Source organism: Phalaenopsis equestris, unplaced genomic scaffold, assembly GCF_001263595.1.
Source record: "Phalaenopsis equestris unplaced genomic scaffold, ASM126359v1 Scaffold000164, whole genome shotgun sequence".
NCBI classification, from domain to species: Eukaryota; Viridiplantae; Streptophyta; class Magnoliopsida; order Asparagales; family Orchidaceae; genus Phalaenopsis; species Phalaenopsis equestris.
In genome coordinates this window covers 492748-515008 of record NW_018164606.1, presented here as the reverse complement: position 1 = coordinate 515008, position 22261 = coordinate 492748, and the positions used below count along the sequence as shown (strand labels likewise).

At 36.5% G+C, this 22261-nt stretch overlaps 1 protein-coding gene across 7 annotated transcripts in view; it reads right to left on the bottom strand.

Annotated features, from left to right (window-relative positions):
• Positions 1-22261, bottom strand: part of LOC110022034 — a 101405-nt gene that overhangs the window by 23081 nt on the left and 56063 nt on the right. For all 7 annotated transcript variants that reach the window (XR_002293724.1, XR_002293723.1, XM_020720811.1 and 4 more), the window contains 5 exons: positions 17546-17642; positions 17260-17451; positions 17094-17183; positions 16745-16807; positions 10999-11073 (listed from right to left, as the gene is read on the bottom strand). Coding sequence is in view for 5 of the 7 variants with exons in the window: in XM_020720811.1 (XP_020576470.1) it covers positions 10999-11073; positions 16745-16807; positions 17094-17183; positions 17260-17451; positions 17546-17642 (517 nt within the window). In the remaining 2 variants the exon portion in view is untranslated. The remainder of the gene's footprint in view (positions 1-10998; positions 11074-16744; positions 16808-17093; positions 17184-17259; positions 17452-17545; positions 17643-22261) is intronic.

Sequence of the window (22261 nt, the reverse complement as noted above, 5' to 3'; positions counted from 1 at the left end):
CCTTTGCCAACCACACTACAATCAAAATCATCCATGTCACTTAGAATAATAAAAAAATAATAATAATGAGGGCCTAGCCATTGACCTTTAGACCGAGAAAATATTATGTCGGGTTACCCGAACATGCGTTCGACGGCGTGGAACGCACCACGCCATGTGTTGGACGGCATGGTGTGATCCACGTCGTCATCCGCATGTCCGCCGTCCGGACGTACTATTTTCTTGTCTAGCCGCTGTTGACCTCATTTTCGGGTTAATTCTTCACTTCTCTCCTTAAATCCTAGGGTCTAGCTTTAGGCTTCCCTTTTTTGACCCTCCTAGAGGACTAGTACGGGACTCACACCATTTAGAAAATTCAAGTCACCTTGTCACTTCTTCAAGTCTCATATGGGAGGTCCCGAATCCTCGGCATTTTGCTGAGTTGGTTAGAACTGACATATGAAACTTGAGTTGAGTTCCTACATGAATAGGAGCAGCCCTTAGGGAAACCTCTTGCGACTCAAATCCTCACTAACGCAACATTTGGCGCACGCATCGCACCACTTACGATTTTGACTTGAATTTACTTGACTATCGACGAACTTGTCCGAACGACCTCGAATGACGAAACGGACCACACGGATGCGTTCGGGACATCGACTTTAGCTAGGAATGACACCCAAATCACTATGTTTTCGCGCGTGAGTAATTAGCATAAAAATCGATGCACAATTTTTTAATAAGCGGGGCGCAGGCCTAGACTCAAACCAGGTTCAACTCAAGTTCGGTTTGGGTTGGATGCGGGCTGAACACAGGCTAATCACCCCAGCTCACAAAATTTCAAATTTCAAATTAACCATTCAATTTTACATTAATTAAATTTAATTGGAGAATGTTATTTTCCGAATAAAACTCCTTCGCGCATAGAAACAAATTAATTCCACGCCCAATGCAAGCATAAGGGGTATTTGGAATTCGTGGTATACAAATCCCGCTCGTCTCTTCCTCGTCAGGCATTCGGTCCCCTCTTCTACTCGCACTCAGCTCTCCTCCCTAGTCATCGAAGCACGCCTCCTCCCCTCTCCGCTGAACGTCTGCTTCGTCTCTTCCAAACCCGACCGAGGTCGTTCGCCTCCTCCTCTCTTCACACCGAACAAACATAGCCGAATGCCATCTCCCCCAGTTCGAAGCCCCCGCTCGGCTTCTTCTTCCCTGTTCGGCTTCGCCTCTTCCTTCTCACCACTGAAGGCTCTCGTTTGACCCCCTCCTTGCTCAACTCTTCTTCTTCCTCCTCTCTCGGCCAGGATCACGTGGCCAGCCCTCTTTCTCGCCCGCATCAGAGGTAGCAGGGTAGAAAAGGAAGGAGTGCAGGCTTCCAAAACACTTGGAACACAGAACCTTAGCAATTGCAATAGTTGGGTAACAAAGCCTTGGCTTGTTTCTATGCTTGCTCATGTTATTTATATATCACAGGTCATCTAAGAATTAGAAAAGATTCGCATACATACCCACTCAATTCATATATATTTACATATCTAACACCTAAACTTCAATGTCTACCTACATGCCATCTTACCTATGCATAAAATAAAATAAAATAAAAAATAAAAAAAGGTATATTGCATTATTTAAAAGTTAAAACGGCCGCATTTTTTTTATGAAAGATTGTGGTGGTATAGATGTAAACAATAAAGTCCAGAGTAGATATGAAAATACATAAGAATTCTGTGGCTATTGCCGTTTGTTTCACAACTATACTTTCTCTATAGCCAGACTCTAATCAAATTTCTCTTGTTTCTTTCTTAACAGGAGATGTTATTGTGGTTAGAGATAGTTTCGTAATATCATTGTTAAGTTTTAAAAGAATATGTAGCGCCAGGAACTTTTTTTTATATGTAGACCTTCACTGGATAACTTGTTGAATGACTCTGATGACACTGACATAGTCTGCAAGTCTTTAAGTAATAGCAGTGGCAAGCACACTTCTTGGAAGTATGCGCTTCCTAGTTCCTATTACAAGTAAAGAATGTTATTTGTTAGAGACTACAGACTAGACTTGTTGTTTATCCTTGGACTGCTTCTGTTCTAGAAAATAATCATAAGGAATTCCGAGAAAGGCTCTCAAAGGCTAGAGTTCCCACCATGCTTGTGGGAGATATGCTCCTCCAGTTCTTGGAGTTGATTAGAATTCGGCAGGAGGACTGAAATTTCTGCACTCATAGGCCTACAATTCAGTTGATTTTCTTTAGTCAAGGAAGAATTACACACATATCACATAACTCTTATGTGTTTACATTTCTAACACCTAGACATTACTTTTTACTTTCATAGCACCCAAATTTGTTGTTGCATGACATAGCAAATTCCACCATTTTGGGTATGTAAATCCATAGGAAGTGAGTAATATGTATGAGAACCTTCCTAGTGTTCTTTTATGTTCTCTCTGATATCAATTGTGCACCATCTAAATGATGTTTAGGGTTCCATATGCGCTGAAATATGCTGCATAAGGGCTGTGTATTGTTTCAAAAGTGTTGGGAGAGCTGTTGGAGAGCTGTAGAGTGATATGTGGAACTTCGAAACTGCTGTCCGGAGTCGTAGGAAGTCTTAAGATCTCAGTTAGGAGTTCCTAGCTGGTGTCCGGAGTCGTAGGAAGCCTTAGGATCACCGTTGGGAGTTCCTAGTTGGTGTCTGGATTCGTAGGAAGCCTTAGGATCACTGTTGGGAGTCCCTAGTTGTTGTTTGGAGTCATTGGGAGCTGTAGGATCACCGTTGGGAGTTCCTAGCTGCTGTCCGGAGTCGTAAGAAGCCTTAGGATCGCCGTTGGGAGTTCCTAGTTGTTGTTTGGAGTTATTGGGAGCTGTAGGATCACCGTTGGGAGTTCCTAGCTGCTGTCCGTAGTCGTAGGAAGCCTTAGGATCACCGTTGGGAGTTCTTAGCTGTTGTCCGGGGTCGTAGGAAGCCTTATGATCACCGTTGGGAGTTCCTAGCTGCTTTCCGGAGTCGTAGGAAGCCCTGTTAGGAGTTCCTAGCTGATGTCCGGAGTCGTAGGAAGTCTTAGGATCACCGTTAGAAGTTCCTAGCTGTTGTCTGGGGTCGTAGAAAGCCTTAGGATCACCGTTGGGAGTTCCCAGCTGCTGTCTAGAGCCGTAGGAAGCCTTCGGATCACCATTGGTGGTTCCTAGCTGCGTCTGGGGTCGTAGGAAGCCTTAGGATTACCGTTGGGAGTTCCTAGCTGCTGTCCGGAGTCGTAGGAAGCCTCAGGATCACCGTTGGGAGTTTCTAGCTACTGTTCGGGGTTGTAGGAAGCCTTAGGATCACTGTTGGTAGTTCCTAGCTGCTATATGGAGTCGTAGAAAGCCTTCGTATCACTGTTGGGAGTTCCTAGCTGTTGTCTAGACTTGTAAGAAGCCTTAGGATCACATGTTTGGAGTTCCTAACTGTCCAGAGTTGTAGTAAGCCTTAGGAGCGTTGTTCAAAGTTCCTAGCTGTTATTACGCCTCGTTTTGCTGATTTTTACACTAGAATTCTTGTTTTATCCATTTTCCTGCAAATTTATTTAAATTCTCTGCAAATTATATTAAGTTTTATGAGCTAACCACGCAACGGGAACATTAGCAGCAGATACGTCAAGTATGCATGTACATTTTATTTATTTTCATTTTTATCACTGTAATTTACCCTTATTTAATGTATCATACATGTCTGTTGCAACAACATTTTCAAAACAAAATAATTTTAAAAAATTAAACAGCATTTTCAAAACAAAATAATTTTCAAAAAAATTAAACAACATTTTCAAAACAAAAAATAAAAACATAACACGTACTTTTGAATTTACGGGAGACCCACGAATGAGGTAACCCATGGTTACTAACGAGATCCCCCAGTTTAAATGAACCTAACAACTCAGTTGAACTAAGAAAATTCAAAAGAAAATAATGGTACTGGAACGAGGGAACCGCGAGTCCAAACCGGTGTCGCTCTAATCAACTTTACCCCTTCTCATAATGCTTGAATGACAACAAAACCAAAACTTTGAAACATAATTGGTAAAACCTTTTGAACCTTAGACTTTAGGACTGCTATTTCTACGAGGAGCTTAGACCATACGCCGTGGGCGACACGAAGAGAACCTGCAGAAGGACGTCTTCGAGACAGCAAAACATGTCTACACAAGCTAAACTTTCTTAGTCTAAATAACAACACATAGGACTTCGAGGTAGCTCGCTCAGCGCGATATAAATCCTCATTTCCTCTTTAAGCCTCTGCACAACCATACTGTGCAGCGTAAGTCCTAACTCGCCTTAGGTTCCGAGGTTGTCGTGTGGCACGACACAAACACTCATATCTCTGTGGGCTATTTGCATAACCAGTTATTATGCAAGTTTAAGTCCCAAATAATAAAATTAGCAGGATTGAAAACTTAAATAGCATCATCTCCAAAACGCAATTACTCAGTATGATAGTTTGGGAACTCACTGGGGACCTCAAGATCTGTGATGACCCCTACCGTTTCCTTTCCTTCGACTCCTGAAAATAATTGTTCTCACTTGAACCACTCCAAATTGCTTTTCCACGTCCTACCTTGAAAACCTAAACCTTGAATTATTGAAGACTAGTACTTTGAACATTATCGAGAGTTTTCTCAAGTGGCTCTAGTTATTTAGGATGTAATTAACTATAGGGGCTTGCCTCTATAGGGAACTTGGAACTCAGATAAAATAAACCATATTTAATTTTTGTATTAGATAAGAAAATTTGTCGGTCACATATAAGAGATTCGCAGACCAAACGGATGTCACAAATCTCTTAGTTTGTATGATTGGGTCTATCGCCGAGGTATAAACTTACCATTCGAGGTGTAGTATTCATGTTATCAGGGACGATTATGCAAACTATTAAACTACTAAGATCCATTCGATCTCATTTTCTAAAAAATTAAAATACATTACTTTCAAAACCAATACTATATATCTCTTATATTAAATTAAATGGACAATTATATTTTCAAATCATATTAAATCACATTAAAAAGTTGGTTGACAGTCGTTGGAAGGCCAGTCATACTACCCTCTCACCAATGAGCTCCTGAGCGCAAACCACCTACCCATCTATTGTGCTCCTTCACTCCCACCAATGTCATGCCACTGTCAATGCCACTTCGGTGAAGCTCGCAAGTTATTTCTTTCTTGCACTCACCAGTGAAGCCGCAGCTTCTATGGCTGCACAAGTTTTCCCGCTCTAGCCCGAAGCCTTCGTTCTGCAGACTTTCTCAAGCCGGCAGCCCATCTCCCTCACTGATCATTGTTTCCCGCACTCATACTCCCATAAAACCCATGTTATCTTCCCTCCCTTCCTCCAAATTTCCAGCATCCCCATTCTCATGAAATGAAGGCAAGCACAACGATCTCTCCATTCATTCGGATTGATACAGCAACCACTTCCTTTCCTACAAGCCCCGAGACTCTCTTATCTCTCCTATCTTAACCTACTCGTGTGAATTCCCGCCATGACACTTCTTCCCACCGCCGGCGAGCTGTCCCGCTGAAAAGCATCCTTCACCTGCTCTTTGCCCACATCACGCACTCTTCACCGTTCGTTAGCATCTAGCTGTCAACATCCTGAAACCTGCTCAACCCTCACCTCTCGCCTGCAACAAACCCACACAACCCCCCCACCCTTATTCTTACAAGTCGAGCTTGGCAGCTTCCTTTCTCCGGTTGAACCAGCAGCAGTTCATTGGGCTCCCCAACTTGCTCTCCCCCTATGCAATTCTCCAACAGGCCAACCTGTTTACCTTTGCCACAAACTCCCCAAACACCTTTCGTGCTTGCTCATCTACCACAATACCTTCTGTTCTACCCAATTTCCCACTGTCAGCAAGTTTCATCCCTCCAAGTGCTGCATTCTTCCAACTTCAATAACACTCTTGAGGTAAACAGAGGAGAACTGGAATTTATAGTTCTGTAGAACCAACAGTTTCATTTTTCTGTAATTGCTGAGGTGGCTAGCGAGATTCAAGTTTCTGTTAGACCTACGGTTTGCATTTCAGTTGTTTTGCCGGAGGGCAAACGTAATCTACAAATATGTGGGATCTAATGTTTGCATTTTTGGCCAGATTCTATAAGGGTAATTAATTGCCATCTTCACGTTGGCTCTTTTGCAGGGAAATGAGATTTTGCATGCTGTATAGTAGGGGTTTTGACTGATTTTTGGGGCTTGGCTTAGATTTTTTTCCTACGTGAAAATGAGAAAATTTACCTTTTTTCAAACTACGCTGGTTCTCCACCATGTCAATGCCTCGTCTCGCCTATAAGGTATACACGGTATATAAGTATTTGTTCCTGTTGTTTCAACGGGGCAGAAAAACATGCTTGCTATAAGTACTCGTTCGGATTGTTCCAATATGGCGGGGAAATCCTATTATAAGTACTCATTCATGTTATTCCAATGGGCGGAGAAAGCCTATTATAAATAACTGTTTGGGTTGTCTCAGCTCAGCAGAAAAATTGGGAATTTTGTTGTATTCCTTTCTAGGGATTGAATGCTTACGGGCATCCTGCTAGGAGTGGTGGTCAGACTCAGTCCCAGAGATAGTCCCCCAAGCAAGAACGACGTTGGGAGGCTGCCAAAAGGTTGCTGAAATTCTGATTGGCAGGCCCAAACAAACCGGTAAAGATGGACAATAAAAATGCAGATTAAGTGCCTGTTTGGTTGTTCCAATTCGGCGGGAAAATTCTATCGTGTTACTTTGCAGATATCGAAGGACGACGCGCATCGTTTTACATAGAATGGGTAAAAAATATATTTCAGTCGCGGTGTCTCATGAAACCTGTCACACACATTTTGTTAGATGCGGTGGTTAGACCTAGCTTCTCGAGGTAGCCCCCCGAGCGGGGATGACGTTGGGAAGCTTCCAAAATTTTATTTGAATGTCGCGAACAAAGCTCGTCATCTTAATTTTCATCGGATCCGCAGTACGCATCTAAAAGCGGACAAAAGACCATATTGAGGGTTCAAAGTGAAGATCTGCACATGTTTACCATCAGATTCACAACACACATCTAGAAGCGGACAAAAGGCGATATTGAGGGGTTTGATATGAAGCTTTGCATATGTTCGTAACACCTTACAAGAGTAGATAGAAGGTGAAACTAAACACCTAAAGTAAATAATATTAGCACAACTTAATGATAACACAAGTGTAAATACTAATAAACCCTCTAAAAGCCAATCTAATTGCTCAATCATAAAAATCCTGCATATTCTTCGACCAAAAATGCTAATTGCTCAATCATAAGGTCCAAGGATGCTGCGTTAGTTAAAATATATGCTTAAATTTTAAATCGAACTTAGCTTGAAATGCGTGCAAACTTATTAAAAAATTAACCCATATAAATAAGTCTCAACTCTCGCATATGCTCCGACTCATGTAAAAACTAATTAATCACATGGTCTGAGAATATTGTACGGGTTAAAATAAATACTTAAGCTTAAATTTCTGTCTTGAAATATGTGCAAAGTCATTTAAAAATCAATTCAAAACAACAATTTTAATATACCTGCATTTGCTCCAACCCACGTGTTAAATGCTTAATTACAAGAATGTTGTGCGGGTTAAAATAGATGGTTAAGTTTAAATATAATCTGTCTCGAAGCACATACAAAGTCATTTAAAAATCAGTTCAAACCAACAAGTTTAATATACCGTATGAACTTTGATGTGTCCCTAAATACTCAAACTTGAGGGTCCGAGGATTTTGCAAAGGTCAAACACATGCTTAAACTAAAAGTATTTTTTTCTTAAAAAACATTCACACAATGCAATGCTTTGTGAAAATCTCATCTTTAAATATCAAATGGAAAACTGTTAAATTATACACAATTAAAAACGCGTCAACTTGCTTATAAGGCGAGGTCATAAGTCCCACACTTTGATCAATTGATCCTCCTCCCTAAGCCAGTCTAATCCTCCTCCCGAAGATTGGAGTCAACATAACTAATGCTCTTAATGATGCTTAAGTTAGAATTATTCTCCGATGAAGGGCATATTCATTGCACATCTTAACCGGAGGGGTTTATTTATAAACTTAAGATTATAAAATTATTAAATTCAAATATATAAGATGAAATATAACACTAAAATACTTAAAGCAAAATTCATCCATTATCAGCATGTTGTTTGTCGGGTGGACAAATTTAACGTTGACTCGAGCTCACAAAGAACCAATGTCATATCAAATATACCATTAAGTTCAAACTCAAAAAAATTTTATTTCAGTAAGAACATGGCTCGAGTCCTGGATTCACATGATTTTATCATCAACTGACACCACAAAGAAGTGGTTAAGAATAGAGCCCTCTGACCCAGTGTTTTGCCGTCAAATAACATCATTATATTTCGACCACGGCAGTAGCTCGTATGTTCTGCAATTGTAGTATTCTCATTTGAGTATTGAATAATAAGGTATATTTTATATGACATAAAGCCCTATGAAAGCTAGGTTGATTTAGATTAGCCCTCTTGGACAAACACTCACCCCAGGTCTACAAGATTCCTATGGAAAAAGCAACTCATGACTACTAACAATGATCATTTTGTGAGGTTAGGTCGACTACCTCCTCTGACTAAATAGACCAGGCTCCATGACAACCTGGGATGATGAAACCATTGAATCTTGATCATGTTCATCATCATTTTCCCACCATCTACTTTAAGCTCAGGGTGATAAAATTTTATAATTTTATATTTCAAATTTGTTACTACTATATGCTAAAGTCTGAATGCTTAGTTTCTAATGACTAGCTTTAATCAAAAATGTTCTTTCATTATTAAGAGAGGTAATTAATCATAGAGGTTTGTGCCTATGAGAAACCCCTGATCTTAAATCCCTCACAAAAAGAGAGCAAAATATTTGGATGGTGTCTAATCTACTATCTCATCCACCTTTTGAAAATTTAACTCGGAACTTAACACATAAGCTCTCGACTAGAGTCCAAAATATTTTTGAATTTTTGGAGCTCACAGCTACTCCTCTTATCATACTTTTGTACATAAATTCTTTATAATTTCAAGGCTCATCCGAAACCGGCCTTCTATCTGATGGTTATGCTTATCCTCCTAACCCTTTGAGAAAATATTCCATAATCTGATTAGCTGCTTTCAAAACTTCAAGTTAGGTTCAATTTCTTTTCAAAAGAAAGTGATTGATGTTTCTACTCTTACTAGCACGTTGATTTTGATCGTTTCAACTACTAATATTATCACCAAAAATATTCTGCAAGTTTTTGAAATAACTCGACCTCTTCTCAATGATGAACAGTACAATAATTATTTGTTACAAAAAAATCCATATTTTGATTGGAACATTCAGATTATCGATCTTTAGTGGATAATTATTTTTTTTATACAAAATGAGGTAAAAGTTAGAAAAAAAATCTATCTCCACTCTCTTATTTTTACTAGGCTTCATGCGCCCAAGTTTCAAATTAAATACTTGTATCTTTTTCTACCCAGTTTTATTGTTCATTTTACTATGGCATTTTTTTCTAAATACACTCAATTTATTCAAATCATTATCTAGTTGATATTTGATATAACTGGTTGAAAAAAACATCAGTTTGGGAACTAAAGGAAGTGGACCTGGTTATCAAACTCAAAGTAGAATTTGGTCTGGAGTAATTCCAAATATTCAGCCAAATGTGATTTACATGAATAGAGGGCAGTGTGCCAGATAAGAAAATGGAGGGAAGAAAATGGAAATGAAAAGATGGTAGGTAGGGTAAAAAATGAATAGGGTGGGGCGAATTATGCACTCAATTGTGAGGTCAATCACTCCAAGAGTTATGTGTCCGGAGAAGATAGCAATGAAGAGTGCAGTTGGTTGCTTATATGAAAAAAGGTAACGTAAAGTGCAAGTCAAGAAAGAAAGGGATTGTGGAGGATGCTGCCATTATGATAAAGAACTTTTTTATCGTAAATTCCAGATTTGCTAGCATAATTGATGACAATGGTGAAAGGGAAGACTGATGTGAAGTAGATGAAGATGAAGGAAGTTGCACTCCGAGCTGGCAAGCACCAGGAAAGAGAAAAAGAAGATAGTGATAGAGATGAGTGTGTCACTAGCCTGAGATGAACTAAGCAGATCACTATCGTGATTTACAAGCCATTCCTCAGACTACACACAGAAGCCTTAACAAAGCAACCCGGCTTATTAAATAAAAAAAAAAAAGAGGCAATTTTTTTGTTCTGGCTATTCATAGAATCGAATACGACGCATAAGCTGGTAAGAACTGACTCAATTTTGAGGATTTTTGAAAACCCCTACAGCTTACAATCACGTGGGTGATGCATTCTTAGGCAGCACGATCCAACATGCAGGGCAAAAGCAGATGCAGGCTGCTGAGTCAATGATTTGAAGTTCTTCGTTTGCCTTCATCACTTCCCCATCTATAGAGTCTTCTTCCTCATACCCTTTATCACTTATTCTTTTCCCTTGAAACAATATCTATTGCCTAATAGCTTACATTAGAGTAGGATTCAATGATACGGGTTAATCATAGTAACCAACCAAACTAAAATGAGCAACTCAATTTGATTTATACCAAAATAAATCAAAGTGACTAATCAATATCTACTGCAGAACATTAAAGTTCCAAGTTTATGTCTTGTTTGAAGGAGCAAACTCTTTTAAAAGTCACATCCGCGGAATGGATATTATCATCTGCGATCTAAAATGACAAAAAAGTTATCGTTCAGTTCTTCAGGAGATGTTGCATTATCAAATGAAAACAAATCCACTCGTCGGCGTTCACCACAAAAGAACAGAGCTTCGTTGCCTTCTCAAACGAAGACTTGAACAATTCTAGAATTTCATCATAATTAATTTCCATTTCCAAGAAAATTGTGTTAAAATGCATAAGAAATTCTGCTGAATAAAGATGGAGTTAAGCTCATAAATGGTAGAAAAATCTGATATCTATTAATGTTTGATATATAATGGTTAAAATACTTGCCGGAAGAAACAAGCTCTGCCACTCGAAAGGTCGAATCATAGGAATAGTTGAGAAAACAATAGCTGATAAGACTCCCTGTCCAGAAAAGATAATAATTGAATTAGGTAAAAAGACATAGCCATACTCCACGGAAACAAATGAAATTTGCTTAGCAATAGTCCTTCCGTCTCAACTTCTTTGCAAAAAAAAAAAGGTGTTCGAATGCATGCATTTGCACCAATTCTTATGGCTGGATTGTTAATATGTTTTGTTTTAAATCACATAAATTCACAAAAAAAATAAAAAAAAATAATAAAAAAATTCAAAATCATAAAAATACTGGACTAGAAAATTTCTAAATTATGAATACATATAAACCTGCAACTGCCCGCAGAATCAAATGACATCAATTGGAATGTACAACCATAGAAGTATTGGCTGGATCTTTACAAAAAAAGTATTTCTCATGCATCATCACCAACATCACTAATTTTTTTTCTCAAATCAAATTGGCATTAGATTCATGAATCCTCAATTCATTCATAATGTTAGCGACATGAGGTGAGTCGACTTCAAATAAGCTAATAACAATAGGGACTAATTAGAGGAAGGACATTAACACGATTATTGATATTTTGATGAAGTGCTTAATAGTAAAACACAAGGATTGATTCAAAGCTGATATGTTAACCTAAGCTGCTGTTTTTTCATATCAATGATATAAGAAACTTAATGATAGAAGAAACATCAAAGCCAAGCTTAGGCTAACCATTAAGATCATATGTGAATGATGTGATAGCAACCATGGGGCTAGAAAGAAGTTCTAACTAACAAACTACCAAATTTCTTCTCCTAAATGGAACGATGAATGTAAGGGATATTATGGAGAAAAGAAGGAAAAAAATAAATAAAGCATTGCTTGGGAGAGAGTAACTGATTTAAAATGAAAAGCTTTCATATAAATTATCATGGCAGTGCCCAAATGAAGGAATAAGAGTCTCCTTAAGTGACCATTTGGTTGGATGTATAGTAAGAAGTTAAGAAATATTTTAATTTTTTGCGTGGTTTGTGCTATTTAAAATAAATGCAAAGTAATTTTAATGCGTTTGAAACACTCCAAAGCAAGAGTTTTACACGCAAATAAAAAAATAATAAGAAATATAAAATAATAGAATAAAATAGATGTTTTACATGCAAATGATACACTTCCAAATTGATCGATTTTAATTTTCTTCGTTGCTTGTCCTTTTTCTATAACTCAAACACCCTCTTTCTCCCTAGCAGCACGGCTGATTAAGCTTACAATCATGCTAAGCTCGGGACTCATCTTTTGCACAAATTTAGTTTAGCAAGTCCTTGAAACTTGCGTCTATATCATACAATTCTTATGTGTTAACATATCTAACATCTAAACATTCATACTTATACTTATAACACTTTAGTGTCAAAATGCTATGTATGAAAAGGTGAATTTAACTTTTAAAAAGTAAGTAATAAGGGTATTTTTGTGTGAAGTTAAAAATTTGAGTGCTATGTATGTAAATATGAAAGTTAGATGTTGATATGTTAATACATAAGAATTGTTATGTATGTAAATGCCCCTTTAAAATATAATTGTTGAACATCCCAAAGCTCATCTTCTTTGTGACATCAATCACACACAACCTAAAACCACTACATCGGGATCTTATTTTCTATCCATATGTATGATTAACGAATAAAGGAAAACACAGACAGTGAAAAATGAGTTGAAGTAGAAAATTAAAATGACAAAATAAATAACTTTTTTTCTTTAAATAAGAATTGTCTAGTTTCATTCCCGAGCTAAAATTATTATTATGTCTTCAAAGTTAGAATATTTTTTCTTTAGAATTAAGATAATTTAATTATCTTATAGTTTTAAACATTTAAATTTCTTAACATTAAATTATAGTAAAAAATAGTTCACAAAAATATGCATATTATACAATTTCATAAAAACAATATCCAATTTTTGAAACTGATTCTTACAAAAAATTGTATAAGATTTATTTATAATGCTAATGTTTGAAATAGATGGACAGCGAATATTGTTGATTATATTTGGCAAGAAAGTTATTCCATAATTATAGTAAAGTTATAGGTTTTATGTTACTGCAAGAAATGTAAAGATAGTGAGGAGGGTAATCGCAGGCTCCAACTTCAGCTTCACGATATGTATAAATAGTCAATAGGTAATTGAGGGATCCATGTTCAGCTCTGCAATATTCAAGTGATTCCTATTGAACTTATCAAAAGGAAGATTTGTGCACTAACTGCATATTTTCCCTCTTAGAAGACTTTAGATTAAGTTTGAGGTTTCTTATAAAGGCATGCTCTTACAGTATCCCTCTCAAACATGAAATGAACGAGATATTTTTATCAAGAGTAATCGATAGGGTCCACAACTTTTTAACTGGTGTGAGAGTGTATGCCGCAATCCAGTATCGGCAGGATGCCGCAATCCAGTATCGGCAGGATCCCGCAATTTACGGATCCCACGACAAGAGGATCCAACGATCGCGGGAACACTGACCCGATACTTCTCTTTTTTTTATTATTTCCTATTTTTTGCAACTTTCTTCTATTTTTGTTTGCTTTCTTATTTTCTTCCTAATTCTCTATTTCTAAGTAGGGTTTCTACTTGGGGGACTATTTATATATTATTATTTTCTGGTTAACGGGACTTTTAATGATTCTTATTATTTTAGGAGACTTCTCTATTTTATGCTTTTCAAAGGGTTGTATTATTTTGTTTTGCAAGTATTGTCTCTGCATCTTACTAAGAAACAGTTGGTGGTTCCATCTCAAACTTCGAAGCCCTCTTTTTTGTTTTCAGTCAGGACAGCCGCCAAGTGATGCTTATCCGCATCTAAATGTCTTCGAACTCGCCTATAATCTTCCCCATGTTAATCCACAACCATCTCTCCACAAAATACGCTTCCTAGATGCCTTCTAGGAGCCCTAAAACGATAGCATCTGGTATTAGAGCTCATCAAGTTCATGATTTCTTTAGGGTTTTAATCAGAAATTCCAAAAGAAATTCTCACCATACCTAAAATATTCCCACCGCAATTCCTATCCCTAACCCTAAATATTCAAAATCCAATTTTCCTAAATTCACAAAAATTTCACCCCAACAACTACACCAAAACCTAAGCCCCTGACCAACTGTAAATTTCAATCCTACGTTTATTGAAAACCCGGTCACGAAAAAATGATGTCAGGCCGCCTAAGAGAAATCTACAAAGAGATGTCTAGAAGTTTACTATGAAGGATATGTAACGGAAAATCTTTCAAATACAACAGAGGCTTGCGCCTTTATGAGGAAATAATCAGGTATGGTCATGTGGCAACAACGGTAACTCATCAATTCAAGATAAGGAAATCAATCCCTTCCATCATGCAGCTTCTAGTGACGAAGAACCACTACCTCGATGATTCGACATGAAATATCAGAGAAGTTGGGATCTTTGAGTAAAGATAGATTTTCTGGATTTCATCGGTCTTATGTATCTAGATGAGTATATTGAGTGGATATAAATAGTAGAGTAAATTAACTGTCATGGTAAAAAGCTTTTCATGTGTCTTTTTCTTGATTTATAGTGCGAAGCATCATATGCATAAAAATTAATATGAAACGCTCAAGTATGAATTTGTTATCACTAAATCTACAATCAAAGTAAGTATGTTGGATTTGGAGTTCATGCAAACCCAATTAAGCTCATATCCTTGATCTAATCAAATACTTCGTGAACAAATGAGAAGTTTTTATTTGTTCGTATTATTGAGATTTGTCAAATTGAAGAAGCTATAAAAGGATAGCTTAGCCATCAACTCACTCCATAACCCAATAATAATAAAGGATCTAATCCTCAAAGGTAAGAGTTAATAAGTTTACCTTGATCATCAGCTCAGCCCATAGCCTAATCATATACGAAGATTTAATCCTCAATATATGGAGATAGAGTTGGTAAAATTTATAGCATAAAAATTTTAAGGAAATTCAGAAGTCATATATATGCATTTGCTTGAACCTAACCATCTATAAACAAGTAAACAGAGTCAACAAGCATCATGAGTTGATAATCTTCTAGAATAGAGAGTCATGGCATAATAATCTATATTTAAAAAATAATATATGTGCATTTATGCCTAATACAAGCATGATTGTTATATACCAAAATTGAAGTGGTTACCTTAATAGATAAAGCACACAATTACAAAAGAGATAAGTTGGAGACTCCGAGGGAAGTTAGTACAAGAATATAAACAGAGGAGTTGAAATTTACATAAACCTCGATTATTAAAAGTGCAAAGCCCTTAAAAGCAACCCCTTTGGCCGGGCAACAAGCATCAAAGCCACTAAATAAGAATTATAAAATATAAAAAGCCTAGAAAAGTCAATTTGAAGACGTAATAGAATAATCACGGGTATAAATTTGTTAAATTTTAAAAATTACTAACAGTCTTCCTTAACAACAGCTAGAAGTCAATTTCATGAAATGGAGCACACAACACCCGTGATGGTAGAGCCGACCTTCCAAAACTTCTCTCTGATTTAACCAGCCTCAATAATGCAGACTAAAAAACACTTCCGAGATTTCTGATCAGACCGGTAGGCTCTCAACTTTAAATCCACAATTCATGGGCATACTCATTTCAAAAACATAATTGAAGGGGTTTCCAGTTATGCTTTCAACAATGACTCAAGAAAAATGCATCAAGTTACTTCATATAAAGCGGTATCTAAATAAAGTATTATAAGGCCTTCATATTAGTCTTAATCAAAAGTATTTTCGAATGATTAAGATGGATGATCAATCTATAAGCTTAAATCTACATAAAATTTCTGAGCATTCCATTAAGTACTCGTATGGGAGGTGAAATCTCTAGGCAGCAACTTGTTTAAAAATCAGTCAATATTCTAAAAAATTTAGCTTGGAACCAAGCGAATACCATAGAGCTAGGTGGAATTTTCAAAATCCTCGGACAACTTCCAAGGGAGGCATTCTCCTCATGCTGGTGTGAGATATTTAAATTGGTAACTTCTATCTTCTATACATTCATTACTTCTCTTTTAACTAAACTATTTTGTGATGGGTTTGTGAGCTTTAATGAGATATTATAAACTTTGATATACAGAAATTTTCATGATGTGAATCTTAGTAGTTGTGAAATTTTATATTGATTCTCAGAGTTCTTATGAAAGCTAAAATTTTGGCAACTTCTATGTTATTGTTTGGAAAGAATTAAAAGGGTTTTCTAAGTTTGCATCAAATGAGACAAATCCTTGCCAAAATAAAATAGTGGTAAATTATGAGTTTTAACATTTTTGTGTGTTTCTTTATGCTTCTCATACTAAATTTACATTTAAACTCTAGAGCCTAAGATATCTCGCATCACTTAGCTACTTATCCATGATTTTCTCCATATTTCCTTCAGCGGTAACATAGAAGGGACGTAAATGCACAATCTAATGCACTCTCCCAATATTGAGACGAGTTAATTCCAATTTGTGATACTTAAACCCGTGAGAGGGGATTCTATGTCAGCAAAAAAGAAGTGATTCAATAACCCCTACTCGGATTGAACTGTAAATGGTGTTTTGCTTAAAGTATATCATGCTTGGTGGGAAAATTATTGGCAATACAAGGTTAAACATAATAAGAATAAATTTCTAGGTCAAAATCAAAAATTAAATCACATTGCAAGATTTAAAATTTAAAATTTTACAATTTGAACTTACCAAATTTGGGCATTTGACTACAACTTGCTTTTCCAATAATGCTCCAGTGATAAGCGCCAAAACCTAAAATATATAACTATTTTTTAACTCCACATAGAAAGTTGAATTAATTGGAACAACACAATGCTATGTGCTGAAAATAAGAATAATGTTAAAAAACAAAACAGTACAAATCGCAACAAAAAAAATCTCCACAGATCAAAAAATTAATTTTATATTAAAAAATATATAAGTTAAAACCATTATTTTACTGAGAAAAATATTGACTAAAAAAATTTAGTTGATTTGGTTGATTACTATTATCCTGAAATAACCATCATCTAACCCAAATCATCAGCGAAGGCATTACACTTTCAAGAGATAGAGCTCGGCAAACCGTAGCAACCGTCCAAATTGAGAAGGCAAAAGCTTCTTCAGCAGCTGCTAATCTTGAGTTGAGCTGATTAGAGGATTTCATATTATGAATTAAATGTTCCAAAGAAAACAGTTGGGCAATAGGAAATTAAACACCTCACCTCATTAAATTCAGGATAATCAAGTTTTTCACCGCCATATTTGCTATCCAATCCCAGAGAAGATAGATCTGGCCGACAATAATTAATTGGTTGCAAATGCTCCAAAGGGTGAAAAATTATTTCCTTGCCATGGGTGGGTATTGGAAGGGCATGATAACCACACACAATTTGCAGAGGTTCATTACCATTTGCCTGGTAAAAATAAAAAATTGCATTGGCATATAGGCATTAAAAATACCAGAAGAAATAGCAAAACCAGAATATCATACATAGAAAATAAGAGTACCTTAGCCCATTCAATTACTTTTTCATCACCAGCATTCGTGTCAAGCTTAGAGCAAAATTCATCATCTTCATCTTCAGATCCCAGACCTTTAAATGAACTGTCCAACAGTATTTAAGCGCATTCAAAAAAATTTAATGACACTAAAGTTACACGTCATTTAAAGTGTATATAACAAAGATAACAAAGAACAGAAAGAAACTTGGACAAAAAAGCTCAAATGCCATCAGACCTTGCATGAAATATCTTATGTCATTATAATGAAGGGAAATTTACATGCAGACCAAGCGAATCCTATGGATTTACATATCTAACACCAAAAGTTTACTATTTACATTTGTAACACCTCGGTGCTATAAATCTATGCATAATAATGTATATTTGACTTTTAAAAAGTTGGTAAGTGATATTTTTGATGTGATGTTAAAGATTTGAGTGTTATTTATGTAAATATTGAAGTTTAGGTGTTAGACATGTAAGTGCATAAGAATTGTGCGTTACATACGTAAAGGCCCTTATAATGAATTATGATACTGCACTCCTTTATGCCAATGTTACATTTGCTAAACCGCATACAATTTCAAACAGTACACAAAATGGTATCTCAACAATGTCTAGGTCACATCCGTGCCTCACATGTGCTTATCCAGGATACCATAATTGATGTTTTAGACTACTAACGAAAATAGAGATGCACATATCAACTGCTATATCTACACAAAATAAACATTAGTTTTGGAAATCTAAAATTTGCATGCTCAACTAATTATTGAGCCAATTTGGCACACGCTATCCAGTTATAAATTATGACTTTTTTAACAATAACTAAATATATTTAAATCACTAAAACTTAATAACCTGCTGATTAATCATAGGAGTGGAGTATTATGTAAACAACATTATCCACATGCCTGGTAGAACTTCATGCAATCAATCAAAAGATTAATGAATGAAGTATTAAAATAGTCCATTGACTATTTACATGGCGCCATTTTAGTCCTGGAGTCTATTAAAGTACTAAACTAGGACCTAGACTCTTTTAATATAGGCTGAAATAGACCCCATTGAGAACTATTTTAGCCTCCACTAAAAGAGTCTAGGGACTACATTTGACACTTTATAGACTCTGGGACTAAAATGACTCTCTACAAAGTATCAGAGGACCATTTTGACACGTTTCTCAAAGATTAATATTGCAACTTGCTCCATAACCCACATCAAGCCATAATTAAACTCTACATAATGAGCTCTATTAATGAAAATCATCCCCGCCCACGAGGAAGTGATAAATAGACATGATTGAGATACGAAACCATAATTTTACATGGATCAGTACAATAACAGAATGAAAAACTAGAGAATAGAGGCATAAAAGGCATAGCATGAACACAGAGAGTAGACAGATTTAATAAGGCATGCAATAAAAACGTAAGAATGTCAAGTAATAAATAATGCATACTGATGCTCAACAAAACTTAAGGAGATATAATCAGCTGGCATGACAGAATTTAGAGGAAAAAACTGAGGAAACTGAGGGAGAATGAGAAACTGAGACAACATCCATGAATCTCAGCTAGAGAGACTTTGCTAACTGGACCAAGTAGAATTATCGTCAAGCCCATACAATAACTTTCTTGAAAAGGAAGCAAGGACATGCACCAAATGAAACTTTAGATATAGCTATCCTGACCATAGTTAACCTTCAGTCACGAGGTGAAATGTGTCAAACATGATTAAAGAAGCCCTCTAGACTGTTTGTTCCAAAAGTCCTTATTTTAACCACAAAACATCAGTGAGAATTTAACCCCTATCCTCAAACTTAGCAGAGGTGAGAGAAATACCAATATGTATCTTATATGGCCAATTACATTCAATCAGTTTGTTTAAAAACAGACTACAAGCCATTGAATAGCTCAAGATGGCCTATAACAAAAGGTGGCAACAATAAAGAGTGTCAATACGTGCCTTTTTTGTATTTTATGAAAGCTTTTTTACACAGTTTTCTTAAGTTTTAGTGTTATCTACATTTTCGTTCTTTAGAAAGACCTAGTTTCTCATTCTAAACTTCTTAGTCAATTTTGATGTGCAATAATACAAATTCATTGAAAATTGACGCCAATGAAAATTTCAGTTGAAAGAAAATTTAAGCATCTTTTAAAGTAAGTGAAATTCTAGAGTTGCTTCATAAAGCGTACAGTACATTCTTAAAGAAGCAACTCGGTTCATGTCTAGAGTATCATTGAAAAGCATGCATCGATGAGGGTAGCGGTTTCATCAGAGCATGTGTGCGTGTATGTTTTGCGCACCTTTGATGGACATTTTCGCATCCTATTCGCTTATAAGTTTCCTTGCACTTGTGCCCTGGTTGATGGAAAGTTTCTTGACATTTGTGCTGAATATTTGAAATATATATTATTTTGTTGTCCACGCTTTATGATGCAATTTCTAGCAATTTGATTTGAGATCTTTTGTTCAGGGTCAAGCCTCATCATTTCTCACATGCTTGTGTTCTCATTTTTTGTCCCTTTCATGATAAATTTCAACAACATTTCCACTTCACCCCTAAGGGAGAGTATTAGAAAATATGCTTGGTGTCGGCGCAAAGGATTAAAGTGTGGGGGAGTTGCCCGTAAAAAGTTGTCGGTCACCAGAATAGAAATCTCGTTCCCCGCTTCGGAAGGACGTTTAATTTACATATATATGTATAATTTTTAGAAAAATATGAAATCAAACTGACCTCATATTTTTCACAGTTTAAATGAAAGAGCGCTCTACTTAAAATCTCGTATCTATCCCGAGGGATAAACATAAGACTTGAGGATGATGCTCGATCAAATAAACTAAGAAATATATGACATCCGTTTGGTCTGCGAAACCGTTTTATTTGCCGACAAGCTTCCCTATTTAATACAAAGAATCAAATAGGGTTTATTTTAGACTGGGTTCAAAAAAGCTTCCTATAAGGGCAACCTCTATAGTTAATGACATCTTAAATGACCGAAGTCACTTAAGAAAACTTTCGATAAAAATCAGGGAATACTATCTTCAAAGAGGTCAAAAGGATAGGACTTTACAACGAAATCGGACGAAGAGGTGTGAAAGGGGAAAAGTTCGAATCTGGAAAATTGTTGAGGAACCAAAATGAAGAGAAACTAGGGGAGACCACGGATCCTGAGGTGAACCTTGGTGTCTTCTCAGTCTATCATATGATTTGGCTCTAGTTTTGAGAAGAAATTATTAAAGTGTTTCATCCTGCCAATTTTATTTAGTTAGGACTTATATTCGCGTGACACGGTCACACAAGTTGCCTGGAAGATATGAGGGTTTACATCGTATCTGACGACGACCTCGGAACCTAGAATAAATCGTACAGCAGAGCTATACGAATGCCTAAGGAAAAGGTGGAGGATTTATGTTGCGCTAGGCAAACAACCTCGAAATCCTATGGATTGTTGTTTTAATTTCTAAGAAAAGAACGGTTTAGCGGGGGAAGACATGTTCTGCTGTTAAAGATGGTCGTGCTGCCCACCGCGCTAGCTCCAAGCTCCTTGCCGTGACGAGTTTAAGTTTTCTAGGGTGTCCAGTTACGATGTCAAATCAAACGGCCCTATGGTTATAGTCCTCTAAATGTCCTATATAAAAGAAGGCATGCTTAAAGCTATATAATATAAAATGTGCAATACAGGACAAATAGTAGAATGCATGTATAACAGTAGTAGGCAAAAACATAACTAGTATAACATGCTGTACAGAAAGAACAGTAGCAAGTAGAAAATAGGAATAGTATAACATGTTGTACAGGAAGAACAATAGCAGGTAGAGACAAGAATAGTATAACATGTTATACAGGAAGAACGTAGCAGGTAGGAACAAGAAAATGAAGTACTGTAAAATATAAAGCAAACTTGTACGCCCGTGAAATCCACTGTTTCTTATGTATAGCAAGCCTAAATGCATCGCAAAAAGCGAAGTCTGGAAGAAACGTCGTCCAGGAAATCCGAAGAAGAGTGTAACAACGACTCATGACAGAAAACTCGAGAAAATCAACGAGAAAAGACTCAAGTAAGAGAAAAGAAAAAGAATCCACAAAAATTCTCGAAATCCTATGGATTGTTGTTTTAATTTCTAAGAAAAGAACGGTTTAGCGGGGGAAGACATGTTCTGCTGTTAAAGATGGTCGTGCTGCCCACCGCGCTAGCTCCAAGCTCCTTGCCGTGACGAGTTTAAGTTTTCTAGGGTGTCCAGTTACGATGTCAAATCAAACGGCCCTATGGTTATAGTCCTCTAAATGTCCTATATAAAAGAAGGCATGCTTAAAGCTATATAATATAAAATGTGCAATACAGGACAAATAGTAGAATGCATGTATAACAGTAGTAGGCAAAAACATAACTAGTATAACATGCTGTACAGAAAGAACAGTAGCAAGTAGAAAATAGGAATAGTATAACATGTTGTACAGGAAGAACAATAGCAGGTAGAGACAAGAATAGTATAACATGTTATACAGGAAGAACGTAGCAGGTAGGAACAAGAAAATGAAGTACTGTAAAATATAAAGCAAACTTGTACGCCCGTGAAATCCACTGTTTCTTATGTATAGCAAGCCTAAATGCATCGCAAAAAGCGAAGTCTGGAAGAAACGTCGTCCAGGAAATCCGAAGAAGAGTGTAACAACGACTCATGACAGAAAACTCGAGAAAATCAACGAGAAAAGAC